General features: G+C 43.0%; 1 protein-coding gene across 2 annotated transcripts in view; it reads left to right on the forward strand.

Moving 5' to 3' along the window:
* Nucleotides 1–1,230: 1,230 nt before the first annotated feature.
* The window catches only part of KPNB1 (karyopherin subunit beta 1), a 40,446-nt gene continuing 24,647 nt past the window's right edge, over nt 1,231–17,029 (forward strand). The window contains exons 1-7 of one of the 2 annotated variants that reach the window (XM_033079209.1): nt 1,231–1,344; nt 1,600–1,658; nt 5,143–5,325; nt 8,969–9,169; nt 12,290–12,442; nt 14,108–14,167; nt 15,316–15,405. In XM_033079209.1, the coding sequence (XP_032935100.1) occupies nt 1,305–1,344; nt 1,600–1,658; nt 5,143–5,325; nt 8,969–9,169; nt 12,290–12,442; nt 14,108–14,167; nt 15,316–15,405 (786 nt within the window). In that variant the 5' untranslated portion in view covers nt 1,231–1,304. The remainder of the gene's footprint in view (nt 1,345–1,599; nt 1,659–5,142; nt 5,326–8,968; nt 9,170–12,289; nt 12,443–14,107; nt 14,168–15,315; nt 15,406–17,029) is intronic. The other variant, XM_033079210.2, reaches the window with a different exon arrangement.

Consider the following 17,029-nt stretch of genomic DNA (forward strand, 5'->3'; position numbering starts at 1 on the left):
ACACTCGGGGACACCGGAGCCGGTGTGGGACAGTGGGGGGACATCGGGGTCGGTGCGGGGACACCGGGGCCGGTCAGGGACACTCGGGGACACCGGAACCGGTGTGGGGACACCGGGGGGACACCGAAGCCGGTGTTGGACAATGGGGGGACATCACGGCCGGTGTGGGGACACCGGAGCTGGTGCGGGGACACTGGGGGACACCGGAGCTGGTGCGGGGACACTCGGGGACACCGGGGCCGGTGTGGGGGGACACCGGGGCCGGTCAGGGACACTCGGGGACACCGGGGCCGGTGTGTGCCGGGGTTGGCTCCTCGGGCAGCGCTTCAATCCGAGCCCCGGTACCCGGTGCAGACCGGGCCGGGACCTGCCGCCGCTTCTTCCTGCGGGATGCCCATCCCGGAGCGGCTCCGCAGGGCCGGGCAGGACACACGGACACGCCCGGACACACGGACACGCCCGGACACGCCCCCGGCCCCGGGAACGCCGCTTCCCGCGGCGCGCCGAGCACGTGGCTCCTCCCAAGCCGGTTCCGGTGCCGCTGCCGGTGCCGCCGCTCCCCGCGGCCACGGCGGCCGGAGCCGCACCGGGAACCACCGGGAACCACCGGGAAGCCCCGGCAGCACCGGGGACCCCGCGCTGCATCCCGGTGTCACCCCCGCGCCCGGCCCCACGTGGTCGCGCCCCCCGTTTCCCCCCCACCCCCCATCCCCAGCAATGGTCGCGGCCGGTCCCGCCCAATGCCCGCGCGCGCCGCCGGAAGCTCCGCCCCTTCTCTTTCCTCCCCCGTTCCCCCCCCGCTCCCCTCGGCCCCCCCCCCCCGCTCCAATGGCCTCGCGCCGCCGGCTCGACCAATGGGAAGCGGCGCGCGCCGGCCCGGGGGGCCCCGCTGGCCAATCAGAGCGGCGGGCGCGGGGCGCGCGCGCGGGGCCTCCTGGCGTATCCCTCCGCCGCCCGGTGCGCGCGCGCGCCGCCGCCTCCCCGCTCGCGCGGCCCCTTCTTTTTTTTTTTTTTTTCCCCCCCCCTTTTTTTTTTTTTTTAATTCTTCCTTTTTTTTTTTTTTTTTTTTTTTTTTTTTTTTGAGTGTGTGTCAATAATCTCCCGCCACCGCCCCGAAGCCGCACCGGGAGTCACAAGCACCCCCGCCCCGGCCTCCTCCGCCCGCCGACTCCGCGGGGCAGGCCCCGGCTTTCCGCCCTTCCCCTCCCTCCCCTCCTCCGGCCCGCCCCGCTTCCCCCCCCCTCCCCTTCCCCTCCTCCTCCTCCTCCTCCTCCCGCCGGCGCCGGAGCCGCCACGCCGCCGCCATGGAGCTCATCACCATCCTAGAGAAGACGGTCTCGCCGGGTAGGGCGCGGGCTGAGGGCTGAGGGCGCCGGGGCGGGCAGGCCCGGCGGGGCCGGGCGGGGCGGGGGCCGCGCAACCCGCGGGGCGGCCGAGGCGGCGCCCGCAGCCCCGGGGAGGGCGTGGGCGGCGAGGGAGGCCGCGGGGCGGGCGGGAACCGTGGCGGCGGGGAGGCTCCGGGGCACGGTGAGGAGCAGCGCTCGGAGCCTGAGGGCCCGGGCGGTTGGGCCGCGGCTGACGCCGGTTTCCCCTCCGCAGACTGCTCGGAGCTCGAGGCGGCGCAGAAGTTCCTGGAGCAGGCGGCCATCGAGAACCTGGTGAGCGCTCGGGGTCGCTCCGAGGGTGGCGGGGCCGGCGCTGCCCCGAGCGCTCCGCGGCCCCCCCCGCCCCGCCCGGCTCGGCCCGGCCCGGCCCGGCCGCCATGGCCGCTGCCGCCCCTGCCCGCGCCCGGCGGCCGCGCGGGCCAATCAGAGCGCGCCCTGCGGGCCCGGCAGCCAATCAGCGCGCGGCGCCGGGCCGGGGGGCGGGGCCGGTGCGGGAGCGGCCGCGGGCCATGTGCGGCCACCGCGGCCATCGCGGCCCCGGGCGCCGCCCGGTCCTAAAGCCCCGCTGCCCTCGGGGACCCCGGCCCGGCCCCGCCGGCCGCTCCCACCCCCCCCGGGACCCCCGCTAGGCCCCGGTGCCCGCCGCGCCCCCGCCCAGCCCGGCTGGCCGCTCCCACCCTCCGCTCCGAGTGTCCGCGGGACCCCCGCCCGTTCCCAGGGCCCGGTGCTCGCCCAGCCCCGCTGTGCGCGGGATCCCTGCCCGGAGCTGCTGCCCGGTTCTAGTGCCCGGTCCTACAGCCCGTGGGATCCCCGCCCAGTCCCGCTGCCCGATTCTGGTACCCTCGGCATCCCTGTCCGGTGCTCCGCCCGGATCAGCGCATCCACTCGAGATCCCCGCCCGGGCCGGACCGGAGCTCCGGGAGCCCCGGGAGGAGCTCGGGGGTGTCCGGGGGGGGAGGGAGGCTCGGCTGGGCAGGGGGAGTCACACCCCCGGTGACCTTAAATGTGAGGAGGAAAAGAAATCTGAAAGAAAGGAAAGAAAAGGAGGGAAAAACAAAAAAAGCCGAAACTCCTGGGTGTAGTCGCTGTGCTGGAGCGGGGGATTTGATGCTGGTGCTGCTTCAGAAGGGATTTTTTGCTTAGTCAAGGTGTGGGGCTGCAGCTCTGGCTGCTCCTGGCAGGGATGGGGAGCACTGGGGGTGCTGTCCCTGTCACACCCCCATTATCACCCCCAGAATTGTCACCTGTCACCCCAGCAGCAGTTCCCTACCTGGGAGAGCCACAGGGGTTCTGTGTTTTTGGAAGGAGTGTGAGGCCCCGAGGTTGATGCAGGTTTTGTACTGAGCCTCAGTTTTGGGGGAAAAATTCTCTGGATTGGTGCTGGTGGAGTCTCAGGACCCCCCAGCTGAGGCTGGAGCTGCAGGGCTGAGTGGTGTGAGGGATTTTTGGGGTGATGGGCAGGAGCTGCTCGTGGTCCTGATTCCCAGGTGTTGGCAAGAGCTGGGGGGAGATGTGGATTTGCATTTCCCAAAGTTTCATTTCTTCCTCTTTGCCTTGTGGGATTTACTCCAAGCTTTCATTTTTACTTTCCTTTGGGAGAGGCAGGACTGGGTGAGAGCAGAGCTTGGGCTGGGACTGAGGATTTGTGAGGGATGGGGACCTGGAATGGTCCAGGCTGGGAGGAGGAGGAGGATGAAACCAGGAGGATGAAGTCAGGAGGATGAAGATGAGGATGAAACCAGGAAGATGAAGATGAAGCCAGGAGGGTGAGGATGAGGATGAAGCCAAGAGGGTGAGGATGAAGCAGGAGGGTGAGGATGAAGGCAGGAGGATGAAGATGAGGATGGAACCAGGAGGATGAGGATGAAGTCAGGAGGATGAGGATGAAGATGTGGAATTTAGGATGGGAAGAGATTTCCCCAGGAGAGGAAAGGGACAGGAAAATCCCAGGGAGCATCTCCCAATTCCTGCTCTTCCTCATCCCCCTTCCTCCTCCTCTCCACCCCTAATTTCTCCCTTTTATTTCATTTATTCCTTTAAATTAATTTCTCCCTTTTAGCTCATTTTTCCCTTTTAGTTCCTTTATTCCTTTTAGTTAATCCCTTTTAGCTGATTTTCCCTTTTACCTGAGCTGTTCACTGACACCTGCACATCTTCACTTTTTCTCTCAACTCTGGGGAGGCTTCTTGTCATGCTGCTCTTTTTAAAATTTTTTTAGCTGAATTTAGCCCCCCAAAAAAAAACCTCACAAAAAGACAATTTTTTCCTTGCTAATTTATAGGTGAGAAACCCAAGGGTTCTTCTCCACCTGGGAATTTCAGGAGTTTTCTTGTCCTGTGAGCTCATTCTGGCTGGTTCCTCCCTCAAAATCAGAGTTAAAAATTCAGTTTGAAGTTGTTCTGTGGGCTCTGTTTGTAAGATTTATTCTACTGCATTAAATTGAGAATATTTCTAAAGCCTCACACCCATCCCTTTAAATTTTCCCTCATTTTTTGACCCCAAATTGTGCAGTTTAAACATTGAAGAGTTTGGGATGGAACAACTAAAATGAATTTTATCTCAAGAGTTTAACATCTTTAGGATTAATTTTTTTTTAAAAAAAGATGTATTTTAAGGTTTTTAAAGAGATTCTAGCAGTGGGTTTCTTGTAAAAAAAGTTGGAGATTTTTAGGAAAAATCACATTTCTGCTTGGTGTAAAAAGATTTGGGAAATCTCCTCCCACTGTTTCCTAGGAAGGGTTTTCTGAGCAGGCAAAAAAACTTTTTTGAGGAAAAATATTCAGGAATTGAAAACTTTTCTGCTGAGACTTGACTTCAGGGAAACCTCTGAAAATGAGGGAATTTATAAAAGGTTTCAAAGAAGAAAAGATTTAAAAAGAAAAGGTTTTGGCAGGGGAGGTGGCAGCAATGCCAGGAGGGTTTGGTGTGAAATCAGGAGTTTTTTGGGGGGGTTAATCATCATTTTGGGGGGGTTAATAATAATTTTGATAAGTTTATCATCATTTTGAGGGGTTTATCATCATTTTAGGAGAGGTTTATCATGATTTTGGGGGGTTTATCATCATTTCAGGGGGTTAATCATGATTTTGACGTGTTTGTAATGATTTTGGGGGAGGGTTTATCATCATTTTGAGGTGTTTATCATAATTTTGAGAGGGTTATCATCATTTTGAAAGGCTAATCATGATTTTGGGGGAGGGTTTATCATCATTCTGAGGAGTTCATTATGAGTTTTAAAAGTTTATCATGATTTTGGGGGGTTTATCATAATTTTGAGGGGTTTATCATCATTTTGGGGGAGGGTTTATCATCATTTTGAGGGGTTTATCCTCATTTTGGGGGAGGGTTTATCATCATTTTGAGGGGTTTATCATTATTTTTAAAAGTTAATCATGATTTTGAGGGGTTTATCATGATTTTGGGGGATTTATCATCCCTCTGATCAGCAGAGAGTCGAGAACATCACAAACCCACCTTCCACATTCCACCCATCCCACTCTGCCCCCAAAACCAACAAACAGTGAACTTCCTCCTTTCCCCCCTGAATTCCCACCTAGAAAAATCCATTTTTAACCCCACAAATCATTTCATTTCAAGAAATCCTCAAAGCAGAACAAACAACCGAGCTCTAAAAAAAAAAAATCCCAGCGGAGCTTCCGCCGCTCAACCCTTAACCTGGGCCCAGATCCCAGCTTGGGGGGTGCCTAGAGGAGAATTTCTGCGCTGATTTTGGGGCTGACCCCGATGTTTTTCCCAGCCCACCTTCCTGGTGGAACTGTCCAAAGTGCTGGCAAACCCTGGCAACAGCCAGGTGGCTCGAGTGGCCGCGGGGCTGCAGATCAAGAACTCGCTGACCTCCAAGGACCCCGACATCAAGGCTCAGTACCAGCAGAGATGGCTCGCCATCGACGCCAACGCGCGCAGGGAGGTCAAAAACTTTGTGAGTGCTTTGCTCTTTTATCCTTTTCCAGTTTTTTTCCAGCTTGGGAGGGGTTGGTGAGGAGCCTCGTTGGGGGTTTCGCGGTTGGGAAGTCGCTGTGGTGGTTCCCGGGTGTTGGTTTGAGTTTTTGGGGTGGGATTTGGGTAAAGATAAAAGATTTTGGTGGGACAGCTCAGTGTGGAGTGGTTGTGATGGCAAAGCTCTCAGAGGTTCAGGAGGTTTGGGATGGATTTGTTGGGTTGGGTTTTTGGCGCTGGAACAGCTCCCCATGGAATGGTTGTGATCCCAAACCTCTGAGAGTTCCAGGAGTTTTGGGATGGAGTTTAATTTGGATTTTGGGATTTCCCCCAGAGGGTTTTGGGCACTGGAACAGCTCCCATGGAATGGTTGTGATCCCAAACCTCTCAGAGTTCCAGGATTTTTGGGGTTGGATTTGTTGGTTTGGGTTTTGGGGTTTCTCCCAGAGGGTTTTTGGGCACAGCTCCCATGGAATGATTGTGATCCCAAACCTTGCAAAACTCCAGGAGTTTTGGGATGGAGTTTAATTTGGGTTTTTGGGGTTTCTCCCAGAGGGTTTTTGAGTACTGAAACAGTTCCCCATGGAATGGTTGTGATCCCAAAGCTAGCAGAGCTCCAGGAGTTTTGGGATGGAGTTTAATTTGGATTTTGGGGTTCCATCCAGAGAATTTTTGGGCTCTGGGACAGCTCCCCATCAATGGTTGTGATCCCAGACCTCTGAGACTTCCAGGATTTTGGGGTTGGATTTGTTGGGTTGGAATTTTGTTTGGATTTTGGGATTTCTCCCAGAGGGGTTTTGGGCACAGGTCTCCATGGAATGGTTGTGATCCCAAACCTCTCAGAACTCCAGGAGGTTTGGATTGGAGTTTGATTTGGATTTGGGGTTCCCTCCAGAAAAATTTTGGGCTCTAGAACAACTCCCCATGGAATGGTTGTGATCCCAAACCTTGAAAAGCTCCAGGAGTTTTGGGATGGATTTTGGGTTGGGTTTTGGGGTTTCTCCCAGAGGGATTTTGGGCACAGCTCCCCATGGAATTGGTCCTGATCCCAAACCTCTCAGAGCTCCAGGAGTTCTGGGATGGAGTTTAATTTGGATTTTAGGATTTCCCCCAGAGGGTTTTTGGGCACTGGAACAGCTCCCCATGGAATAGTTGTGATCCCAAAGCTTTCAGAGCTCCAGGAGTTTTGGGATGGAGTTTAATTTGGATTTTGGGATTTCCCCCAGAGGGTTTTTGGGCACTGGAACAGCTCCCCATGGAATGGTTGTGATCCCAAACCTCTGAGAGTTCCAGGATTTTTGGGATGGAGTTTAATTTGGAGTTTGGGGTTTCCCCCAGAGAGTTTTTGGGCACAACTCCCATGGAATTGGTGCTGCTCCCAAAGCCCCAGGAATGTTTGGGCAGCCTGGCAGGGGGGCCCAGGCTGGGATTTTGGGGTGTCCTGCAGGACTGGGAGCTGGGCTGGGGTTTTGGGGGGTCCTGCAGGGCTGGGAGCTGGGCTGGATGATCCCTGGGGGTCCCTTGCAGCTCAGGGTTTTGGGATTTCTGCAGGGCTGCAGTGGGCCAGGGCAGGATGGTTTCCAGCTGGCAGAGAATGGATGGGGATGAGCTGAAATAAGAAGTTTTTGCAGTGCAACTCTAAAAACCCTGCAGGGATTTCCCAGAGCAGCCCCTGGAGCCCTGGGACGGGGTTTGGAGCAGCCTGGGGGGTGGAAAATGGGATTTAAGGTCCCTTCCCAACCCAAAACCACTCCAGGATTCTGTGCCTTCCCCTGCAGCTGGGCTGGGCGTTGATTTTGCTGCAGGAAATGCTTTTTAAAGAAGATTTTTCTTCCCTTTGTGAGGAAGAGCTTCCCCAAGTGCTCTCCATCAACACCTTGGAAATTCTCTGAGTCTCAACAACATCCTCGTGATGGGAGAGTTTAGAGTGGAAATTGGGAAAAAAAATGCAAGTTCCAGATAGAAAATTCAGAAAAAATTCAGATGTTTTCCTGAGGATCCTTTTTTTGCTCTGTGCCAGTTGGAATTCAGAGCCTGCAGGGACAGAAGTGGTGGCTCAGTGATTTTTGTGGGTTGTTTTGTTTTGTTTTTTTTTTGGCTGATGGGAGCAAAAACTGGTGCTGGGATTTGTGCAGTGCTCTGTGATTGTTTCAGCTCAGCCCTGAGCTTTATATTTATTTTTTTGTCTGTGTGTGTTAATAAAATCTCTGTCTATAATCCCAGAATTATTTGGGTTGGGAGAACCTTAAATTCCATTCCTGAAAATCCAACCTGGCCTTGAACATTCCAGGGGCATAAATTCATAAATTTGGGGGAGAGATGATGGAGCACCTTTGATCCTTTATTTCCATGGAATTTTACTTGATCAGCAGCTGTCCCAATGCACTAAAATCAAACAATTTGTGATTGTTTTCAACATCAGAAATACAACATTTAGGTGGAAACTTGGAAAATGAAGATGTGTGACTGGAAATGCTGATAAATGCTGATAAATGCATCTCACTCCCCCCAGTTTTTAAAGGAAATGTTGTTGGTGTGGAGTTGGAAATGCTGAAAAAAAATCAGTCCCCATTTTTTTATTTTGTAAATAAAGTTTTATTGGTGAGCAACCAGAAATGTTGGAAAAATGCAAATACATCCCTCAATTTTTTTATTGAAAATATAATTGGTGTTCAAGTGGAAATCATTAAAAGATTTTATTTTTTTTAAGTTACTGGTGTATAACTGGGAATGCTGAAAAAAATTCATCCCATATCCCTTCATTTTGTAGAGGAAGTTACTGGTTTCTAGCTATAAATTATGAAAAAAATAAAGATCACTCCTTCTGTTTTTTAAAGAAAGTTCTATTAATGTATAACTATAAATGATGGAAAAATTAAAATCCCTCCCTCAAGTTTTAAAGACAGTTTTATTGGTGAATGACTGGGAAATGCTGTAAAAATTCCTCTATTTTAAAAAAAAAGTGTTGTTGATGTACAGCTACAAATGATGAAAAAATTAAAATCCCTCCCTCTATTTTTTAAAGAAAAGTTTTTGATGTGTAACAGAAAAAGCTGAAAAAATCAGGGGGGGATTCTCAAAGTTTGCCACCAGAAATCCTCCTGATGGATCCCAGTGCTCAACAAAACTACCCAGATTATTTTGACATTAAAAATTGGCAATTTGAGGTGAGTTTAACCCAAATTTATCCAACTTTTGCCATTTTTCTTCACCACTAGAGCCCAGCTGCAATCTCCAATCCCCAGCACCGTTTTCCCTGAATAAACAGAGAGATTTGTGGCTCCAGATAAAGAATTTGGGGTCAGGGTTTTTTTTTTTTTTCCACCCTTTGACCCCACTCCAGGTGCTGCAGACCCTGGGCACCAAAAATCCTCCTGATGGATCCCAGTGCACAACAAAATAACCCAGATTATTTTGACATTAAAAACTGGCAATTTGGGGTGAATTTAATGCCAATTTATCCAACTTTTGCCATTTTCCTTCACCGTGAGAGCTGAGAAATCCCAACTCCACGTCCCCAGCACCGTTTTTCCAGAACAAACTGAGAGATCTGTGGCTCCAGCTGAAGAATTTGGGGTCAGGGGATGTTTCCCACCCCCTGACCCCATTCCCTGACCCCACTCCAGGTGCTGCAGACCCTGGGCACCGAGACGTACCGGCCCAGCTCGGCGTCGCAGTGCGTGGCCGGCATCGCCTGCGCCGAGATCCCCATGAACCAGTGGCCAGAGCTGATCCCACAGCTGGTGGCCAACGTCACCAACCAGCACAGCACCGAGCACATGAAGGAGTCCACGCTCGAGGCCATCGGTTACATCTGCCAGGACATTGTGAGTGCGGCGGGGGTCGGGGTCGGGAAGAGGTCGCGGGGATTTCGGATCGCCCGGCGCGGCTCGGGATGGGGCAGAGTGCAGGGAAGGGTTGGGTTGGTTGGGTTGAGTTTTGAGTTTGGTTGGTTGGGTTTGTTGGGTTGGGTTTGTTGGGTTTGTTGGGTTGGGTTTGTTGGGTTTGTTGGGTTGGGTTTTGAGTTTGGTTGGTTGGATTTGTTGGGTTGGGTTTGTTGGGTTGGATTTTGAGTTTGGTTGGTTGGGTTTGTTGGGTTAGGTTGTTGCTTGGGTTCTTTGGATTGGACTTTTTGGGTTTTTTGGGTTGGGTTCTTTGGATTGGACTTTTTGTGTTTGCTAAGTTGGGTTTTGAGTTTTTTGAGTTGGGTTGATTGGGTTTGTTGGGTTGGGTTTTGGATTGGGTTGATTTGGTTTTTTGGGTTGGTTTTGTTGGGTTTTGGGTTGGATTGGGTTGATTTGGTTTGTTTGTTCGGCTTTGTTGGGTTTTGGGTTGGGTTTGTTGGGTTGAATTTGTTGGGTTGGGTTTTGAGTTGGGTTCTTTGGATTGGACTTTTTGGGTTCGTTGGGTTGGGTTGATTTGGTTTATTGGGTTGGGTTTTGAATTTGGTTGGGTGAGTTTGTTGGGTTGGGTTTTGAGTTTGGTTGGTTGGGTTTGTTGGGTTAGGTTGTTGCTTGGGTTCTTTGGATTGGACTTTTTGGGTTCGTTGGGTTGGGTTTTGGGTTGGGTTCTTTGGATTGGACTTTTTGTGTTTGTTGGGTTGGGTTTTGGGTTGGGTTCTTTGGATTGGACTTTTTGTGTTTGCTGAGTTGGGTTTTGAGTTGGGTTGATTTGGTTTGTTGGGTTGGGTTTGTTGGGTTTTGGGTTGGGTTTGTTGGGGGTTGGGTTGCGTTGATTTGGTTTGTTGGGTTGGGTTTGTTGGGTTTTGGGTTGGATTGGTTGGGTTTGTTGGGTTGAATTAGTTGGGTTGGGTTTTGAGTTGGGTTCTTTGGATTGGACTTTTTGGGTTCATTGGGTTGGGTTGATTTGGTTTATTGGGTTGGGTTTTGAATTTGGTTGGTTGAGTTTGTTGGGTTGGGTTTTGGGTTTGGTTGGTTGGGTTTGTTGGGTTGGGTTGTTGCTTGGGTTCTTTGGATTGGACTTTTTGTGTTTGCTGAGTTGGGTTTTGGGTTGGGTTGATTTGGTTTGTTGAGTTGGATTTTGAGTTTGGTTGGTTGGGTTCATTGGGTTCATTGACTTGGGTTTTAGGTTGGGATCTTTGGATTGGACTTTTTGGGTTTGTTGGGTTGGGTTTGTTGGGTTGGGTTTGTTGGATTGGGTTCTTTGGATTGGATTTTTTGGGTTTGTCGGGTTGGATTTTGGGGTTGGGTTCATTGGATGGGCTCTTTGGGTTGGTGTTTTTTGGTTTGTTTGTTGGGTTTAAGGTTGGACTCTTTGGGTTGGACTTTTGGTTTGATTTTGGGTTTTTTGGGTCGGGTTTGTTTGTTGGGTTTAAGGTTGGGTTGTAGTCTAGGTTGGGTTTGGATCGAATTTTGGCTCAGATTCTTTAGGTTGAACTTTTTGGATTCGTTTAATTGGATTTGTTGGGTGTGGTTTAGTCTTGGTTTCTTTGGGTTGGTCTTTTTGTGTTTGTTGGGTTTAGTATTGGACTCTTTGGCTCGGATTCTTTGGGTTGGACTTTTGGTTTGGTTTTGGGTTTGGTTTAGGGTTGGACTCTCGAGTTGGGTTTCTTGGGTTGGGTTTTGGCTCGGATTTTTGGGTTGGACTTTTGGTTTGGTTTTGGGTTTGTTGGGTTTGGTTTTGGCTTGGGTTCTTTGGGTTGGACTTTTGGTTTGGTTTTGGGTTTTTTGGGTTGGGTTTGTTGGGTTTAGGGTTTGGCTGGGTTGGCTTTGTTAGGTCGAATTTTGGCTCAGATTCTTTGGATTGGACTTCAGGTTTGATTTTGGGTTTGTTAGTCAGGTTTAAGGTTGGACTCTTTGGGTTGATTTTGGGTTTGTTGTGTTGGGTTTTGGCTTGGGTTCTTTGGGTTGGACTTTTGGGTTGAAATTTTTTAGGTTTGTTGGATTGGGTTTAGAGTTGGACTTTTTTGGGTTGGACTTTTGGTTTAATTTTGGGTTTTTTTGGGTTGGGTTTAAGGTTGATTTTGGTTTTTTTGGGTTGGGTTTTTTGAGTTGGGTTTAGGGTTGGATCTTTTGGATTGGATTTTGGATTTGTTGTGTTTTTCAGGTTTTTATTGGGGTCAACTTTTTGGGTTGAATTTTCAGTTGCAATTTTTGGTTTGGAGTTTTTTTTTGTTGGGTTGGATTTTGGGTTGAGTCCTTTGGGTAGAATTTTTTTGGGTTGGATTTTGGGTTGAGTCCTTTGGGTAGAATTTCTAGGTTGAATTTTGGGGTTGAGTTTTTTGGGGCTGGATTTTGGGGTTGAGTTCTTTGAGGTTGGATTTTTTTGGGTCAGATTTGGGGTTGAGTTTTTCAGGTCGTGTTTTGGGTCAGATTTGGGTTTTTCTCAGGCACTGGAGCAGCTCCCCAGGGAATGATCCCAAACCCAGGGACACTTGGAATGTTTCACTTTTTGAGGGAATATTTCACTTTTTGAGGAAATATTTCTCTTTTTTGAGGGAATATTTCACATTTTGAGTGAATATTTTACTTTTTGAAGGGAATATTTTGCTTTTTTAAGAGAATATTTCACTTTTTGAGGGAACATTTCTCTATTTGAGGGAATATTTTGCTTTTTTGAGGGAACATTTCACATTTATGAGGTTACATTTCTCTTTTTGAGGTTATATTTAGCTTTTTGAGGTTATATTTCACTTTTGGAGGGAATATTTCACAATTTGAGGGAACATTTTTCTATTTGAGGGAATATTTTGCTTTTTTGAGGGAACATTTCACTTTTATGGGGTTATATTTCTCTTTTTGAGGTTATATTTTACTTTTTGAGGGAATATTTTGCTTTATGAGGAAATATTTCACTTTATAAGGAAACATTCCACATTTCCCCCCTTAAAAACATGAAAAAAATCCCTTTAAATCACAAATAACTTCACCAAAATCCAATTTTTTAAAAGAATTTTTAAAAAAATATTCTAAATTATTTTTTCTCAGGATCCAGAGCAACTACAGGACAAATCCAATGAAATCCTGACTGCCATAATCCAGGGGATGAGGAAGGAGGAGCCCAGCAACAACGTGAAGCTCGCGGCCACCAACGCCCTCCTCAACTCCCTGGAGTTCACCAAAGCAAACTTTGACAAAGAGGTGACAAAAAGGGGGGGAAATCATAAAAATGAAAAAAAAAATAACCACAAATCTGGGATTTTGGGGAAAAAAAACCCAAAAAATAGCCCCAATTTTGGGATTTTTGGGTGAAAAAAAGCCAAAAAACGATCAAAAAAATCCCAAAAATGCCTCAAATTTGGGATTTATAATTTTAGGGAAAAGAAATCTCAAAAATGCCCCAAAATAGCCCCAAATTTGGGATTTTTGGGAAAAAAATGCCAAAAAATAGCCCCAAATTTGGGATTTTTGGGGAAAAAAAATCACAAAAATGCTCAAAAATATTTCCAAAGTTTGGGTTTGGGGTTTGGGATTTTGGGGAAAAAAATCCCAAAAATGCCTCAAAATAGCCCCAAATTTGGGGTTTTTGGGGGGAAAAAAAAATCTCAAAAATGCTCCAAAAATGGCCTCAAATTTGGGATTTTAGGGAAAAGAAATGCCAAAAAATCTCCCAAATTTTGGGTTTATGATTTGGGATTTAGGAAATTAAAAACCCCAGAGATTTGGGGTTTGGGGTTTGCATTGCTGGGCCAGGTCAGTGAGGAGCTCTCATGCACCACGCTGAGTTCTGATGGAAAATCTGAAATCTGAGACTTGGCCTCAGCACTTTGGGTTCTTTTTTATTCTTTTTAAGTCTTTTAAATTCCTTTTTTATTCCTTTTTTTATTCCTTTTTTTATTCCCTTTTTATTCCTTTTTTAAATTTCCTTTTTATTCCTTTTTTATTCCCTTTTTTATTCCTTTTTATTCCCTTTTTATTCCATTTTTATTCTAATTTTATTCCCTTTTTAGTCCCAATTTATTTCCTTTTTATTCCTTTTTCTCCTTTTATTTTCCTTTTTTTCCTTTTTTATTCCTTTTTTTATTCTCTTTTTTTTTTAATTCCCTTTTTATTCATTTTTTATTCCTTTTTTATTTCTTTATATTCCCTTTTTAGTCCCAATTTATTCCCTTTTTATTCCTTTTTTTATTCCTTTTTTTCCTTTTATCTTCCTTTTACTTTTGTTTTATTTTCCTTTTTTATTCCATTTTTATTCTCTTTTTTCTTTTTTTTTCCTTTTTATTCCCTATTTATTCCTTTTTTATTCCTTTTTAGTCCCTTTTTATTTCTTTTTAAATTTTTTTTCCTTTTATCTTCCTTTTTTTTCTTTTTTTCTTTTTTATTAATTTTTATTTCTTTTTTTAATTATTTTTTTTCTCTTTTTCCCCTTTTTTATTACTTTCTTTTCCCTTTTTCTTCCTTTTTTTCTTTCTTTTTAATTCATTTTTTTCCCTTTTTTTCCCTTTTTATTCTTCTTTTAGTCCCTTTTTAGTCCTCATTTTGGAGAAGAAAAATTCCCATTTGAAGAAGAAATATTTTCCATTTTGGGAAAGAAATATTTCCCATTTTGGGGTAAAACTATTCCCATTTGGGGAAGAAACAATTCCCATTTTGGGGAAAAAAATTCTCTTTTTGGGAAAGAAATATTTCCCATTTTGAAGAAGAAATATTCTCGTTTGAAGAAGAAATATTCTCATTTTGGGACAAAATGAAAATAAAGCTGAGCTACTCCAAACCTGAATCCCCCTCTCTGGGAAAATTGAAAAATTTAAAATTCTCTTTAAAAACCATTTTTAATATTCTTTTATTTCTCTTTTTTTTTCCCAGTCTGAAAGGCACTTTATTATGCAAGTAGTTTGTGAAGCCACACAGTGTCCAGACACCAGGGTGAGTGAAGTGAAAATTGAAATTTCTGCTTCAAAAATAAAATTAAAAAATATTTTAAAAATTAAAAAAATATTTTAAAAAATTAAAAAAATTTAAAAAGTATTTTGAACATATGAAAATAAATATTAAAAGAAGGAACTGGTGTAAAAATGGAATTTTCAGACACCAGGGTGAGTGAAATGAAAATTGAAATTTCTGCTTCAAAAATAAAATTTAAAAAATTTAAATTAAAAAAAAAAAAATAAAAAATTTTAAAAAGTGTTTTTAAAATATAAATTAAAAGAAGGACCTGGTGTAAAAATGGAATTTTCAGACACCAGAGTGAGTGAAGTGAAAATGGAAATTTCTGCCTCAAAAATAAAATTTAAAAATATTAAAAAAACTTTAAAAAAATAAAAAAAATTAAAATATTTAATTTTTTTTAAGTATAAAAAATATTAAAATAAATATAAAAGAAGGAACTGGTGTAAAACTGGAATTTTCAGACACCAGGGTGAGTGAAGTGAAAATTGAAATTTCCGCCTCAAAAATAAAATTAAAAAATATTTAAAAAATTTTTAAAAATTAAATATTTTTTTAAAAGTATTTTAAAAATATATATAAAAGAAGGACCTGGTGTAAAAATGGAATTTTCAGACACCAGGGTGAGTGAAGTGAAAATGGAAATTTCTACCTCAAAAATAAAATTTAAAAATATTAAAAAAACTTTAAAAAAATAAAAAAAATTAAAATATTTAAATTTTTTTTTTAAATATAAAATAATATTAAAATAAATATAAAAGAAGGAACTGGTGTAAAACTGGAATTTTCAGACACCAGGATGAGTGAAGTGAAAATGGAAATTTCTGCCTCAAAAATAAAATTAAAAAATATTAAAAAAATTTTTAAAAATTAAATATTTTTTAAAAAGTATATTAAAAATATATATTAAAGATGGACCTGGTGTAAAAATGGAATTTTCAGACACCAGGATGAGTGAAGTGAAAATTGAAATTTCCGCCTCAAAAATAAAATAAAAAAATATTTAAAAATTAAAAAAAAAGTTAAAAATTTTAGAAAAATTTAAATAATTTTAAAAATATTTAAAAAATATAAAAACCAATATAAAAGCAGGACCTGGTGTAAAAATGGATTTTTCTGTGCTGCAGGTCCGTGTGGCTGCCTTACAGAACCTGGTGAAGATCATGTCCCTTTATTATCAGTACATGGAGACCTACATGGGGCCTGCCCTCTTTGCTGTGAGTTTTTATTTCTGTTTATAATCATTTTTAATTCTCTGAGTTTCCTTTGGCTGTATTTCTATTTTTTGTTATTATTTGTATTTATTTTTTAGATTATTTTAGATTATTTTAGATTATTTGTATTATTTTACATAATTTTATTTGGTTCTATTTCTATTTTTCATTATCATTTATATTTATATTTTATATTATTTTAAGTTATTTATATTATTTTACATAATTTTCTTTAGTTGTATTTCTATTTTTCATTATTAATTATATTTATATTTCTCACATTTATTCCTCTGATTCCCCCATTTGTATTTATAATTCTCATATTTATTTCTATTTATATTTCTCTTATTTTTGGCTGATCTTGTTTTTAGTAGAAGTTGAATGTTGAATTTTTATAATCACTTTCATAATATTTTTTATTTCTCCACTAGTTTATATATGATAATTTATATTATGGTCATTTATATTATGATAATTTATGTTATGGTAATTTATGTATGGTAATTTGTATTATGGTAATTTATATTATAGTAATTTTTCTGGTAATTCTTGTAGTAATATAATTTATTTATATAGTTATATGTTTAATTCTATAGTAGTTTGTATATGGTAATTTTTATATGGTAGTTTATATATGGTAATTTATATTAGAGTAATTCTTCTGGTAATTCTGGTAATTCTTGTAGTAATGTAGTAATTTATTTATATAATAATATATTTAATTCTATAGTAGTTCATATATGGTACTTTATATTATGGTAATTTATATTATGGTAATTTATATTATGGTTATTCCTGTGGCAATTCTTGTAGTAATTTTTATAGTAATACAGTAATTTATTTATACAGTAGTATATTCAATTCTATAGTAGTTTATATATGATAATTTATATTGTGGTAATTTATATTATGGTAATTCTTGTAGTAATTCTTGTAGTAATGTAGTAATTTATGTAATAATGTATTTAATTTTATAGTAGTTTATATGATGGTAAATAATATGATGGTAATTTATATTATAGTAATTCTTGTGGTAATTCTTGTGCTAATTCTTGCAGTAATACAGTAATTTATTTTTATAATAATATATTTAATTCTATACTAGTTTATATGATGGTAATTTATATATGGTAATTTATATTATAGTAATTTATATTATGGTAACTTATATATGGTAATTTATATGATGGCAATTCTTGTGGTAATTCTTGTACTAATTCTTGTAGTAATACAGTAATTTATTTCTATGGTAATATATTTAATTCTATACTAGTTCACATGATGGTAATTTAGGTATGGTGATTTATATAATGATAATTTTTATGATGGTAATTTATATATAGTAATTTATATTATGGTAAGTTTATATGATGGTAACATATATGGTAATTTATATAATGATCATTTATATATGGTAGTTTATATTATGGTAGTTTATATGATGGTAATTTATATTATGGTAATTCTTGAGGTAATTCTGGTATTAATTCTTGTAGTAATCCAGTAATTTATTTATATAGTAATATTTATTTTTATGGTGATTTTGATACCAACTTCTGGATGTGTCTCACACAGACAGGGACAGAACCTGGCAGCTGATAAACCCCAAACCCCAGCTGATCACTGA

Source organism: Catharus ustulatus, chromosome 23 (genome assembly GCF_009819885.2).
Source record: "Catharus ustulatus isolate bCatUst1 chromosome 23, bCatUst1.pri.v2, whole genome shotgun sequence".
Lineage (NCBI taxonomy): Eukaryota > Metazoa > Chordata > Aves > Passeriformes > Turdidae > Catharus > Catharus ustulatus.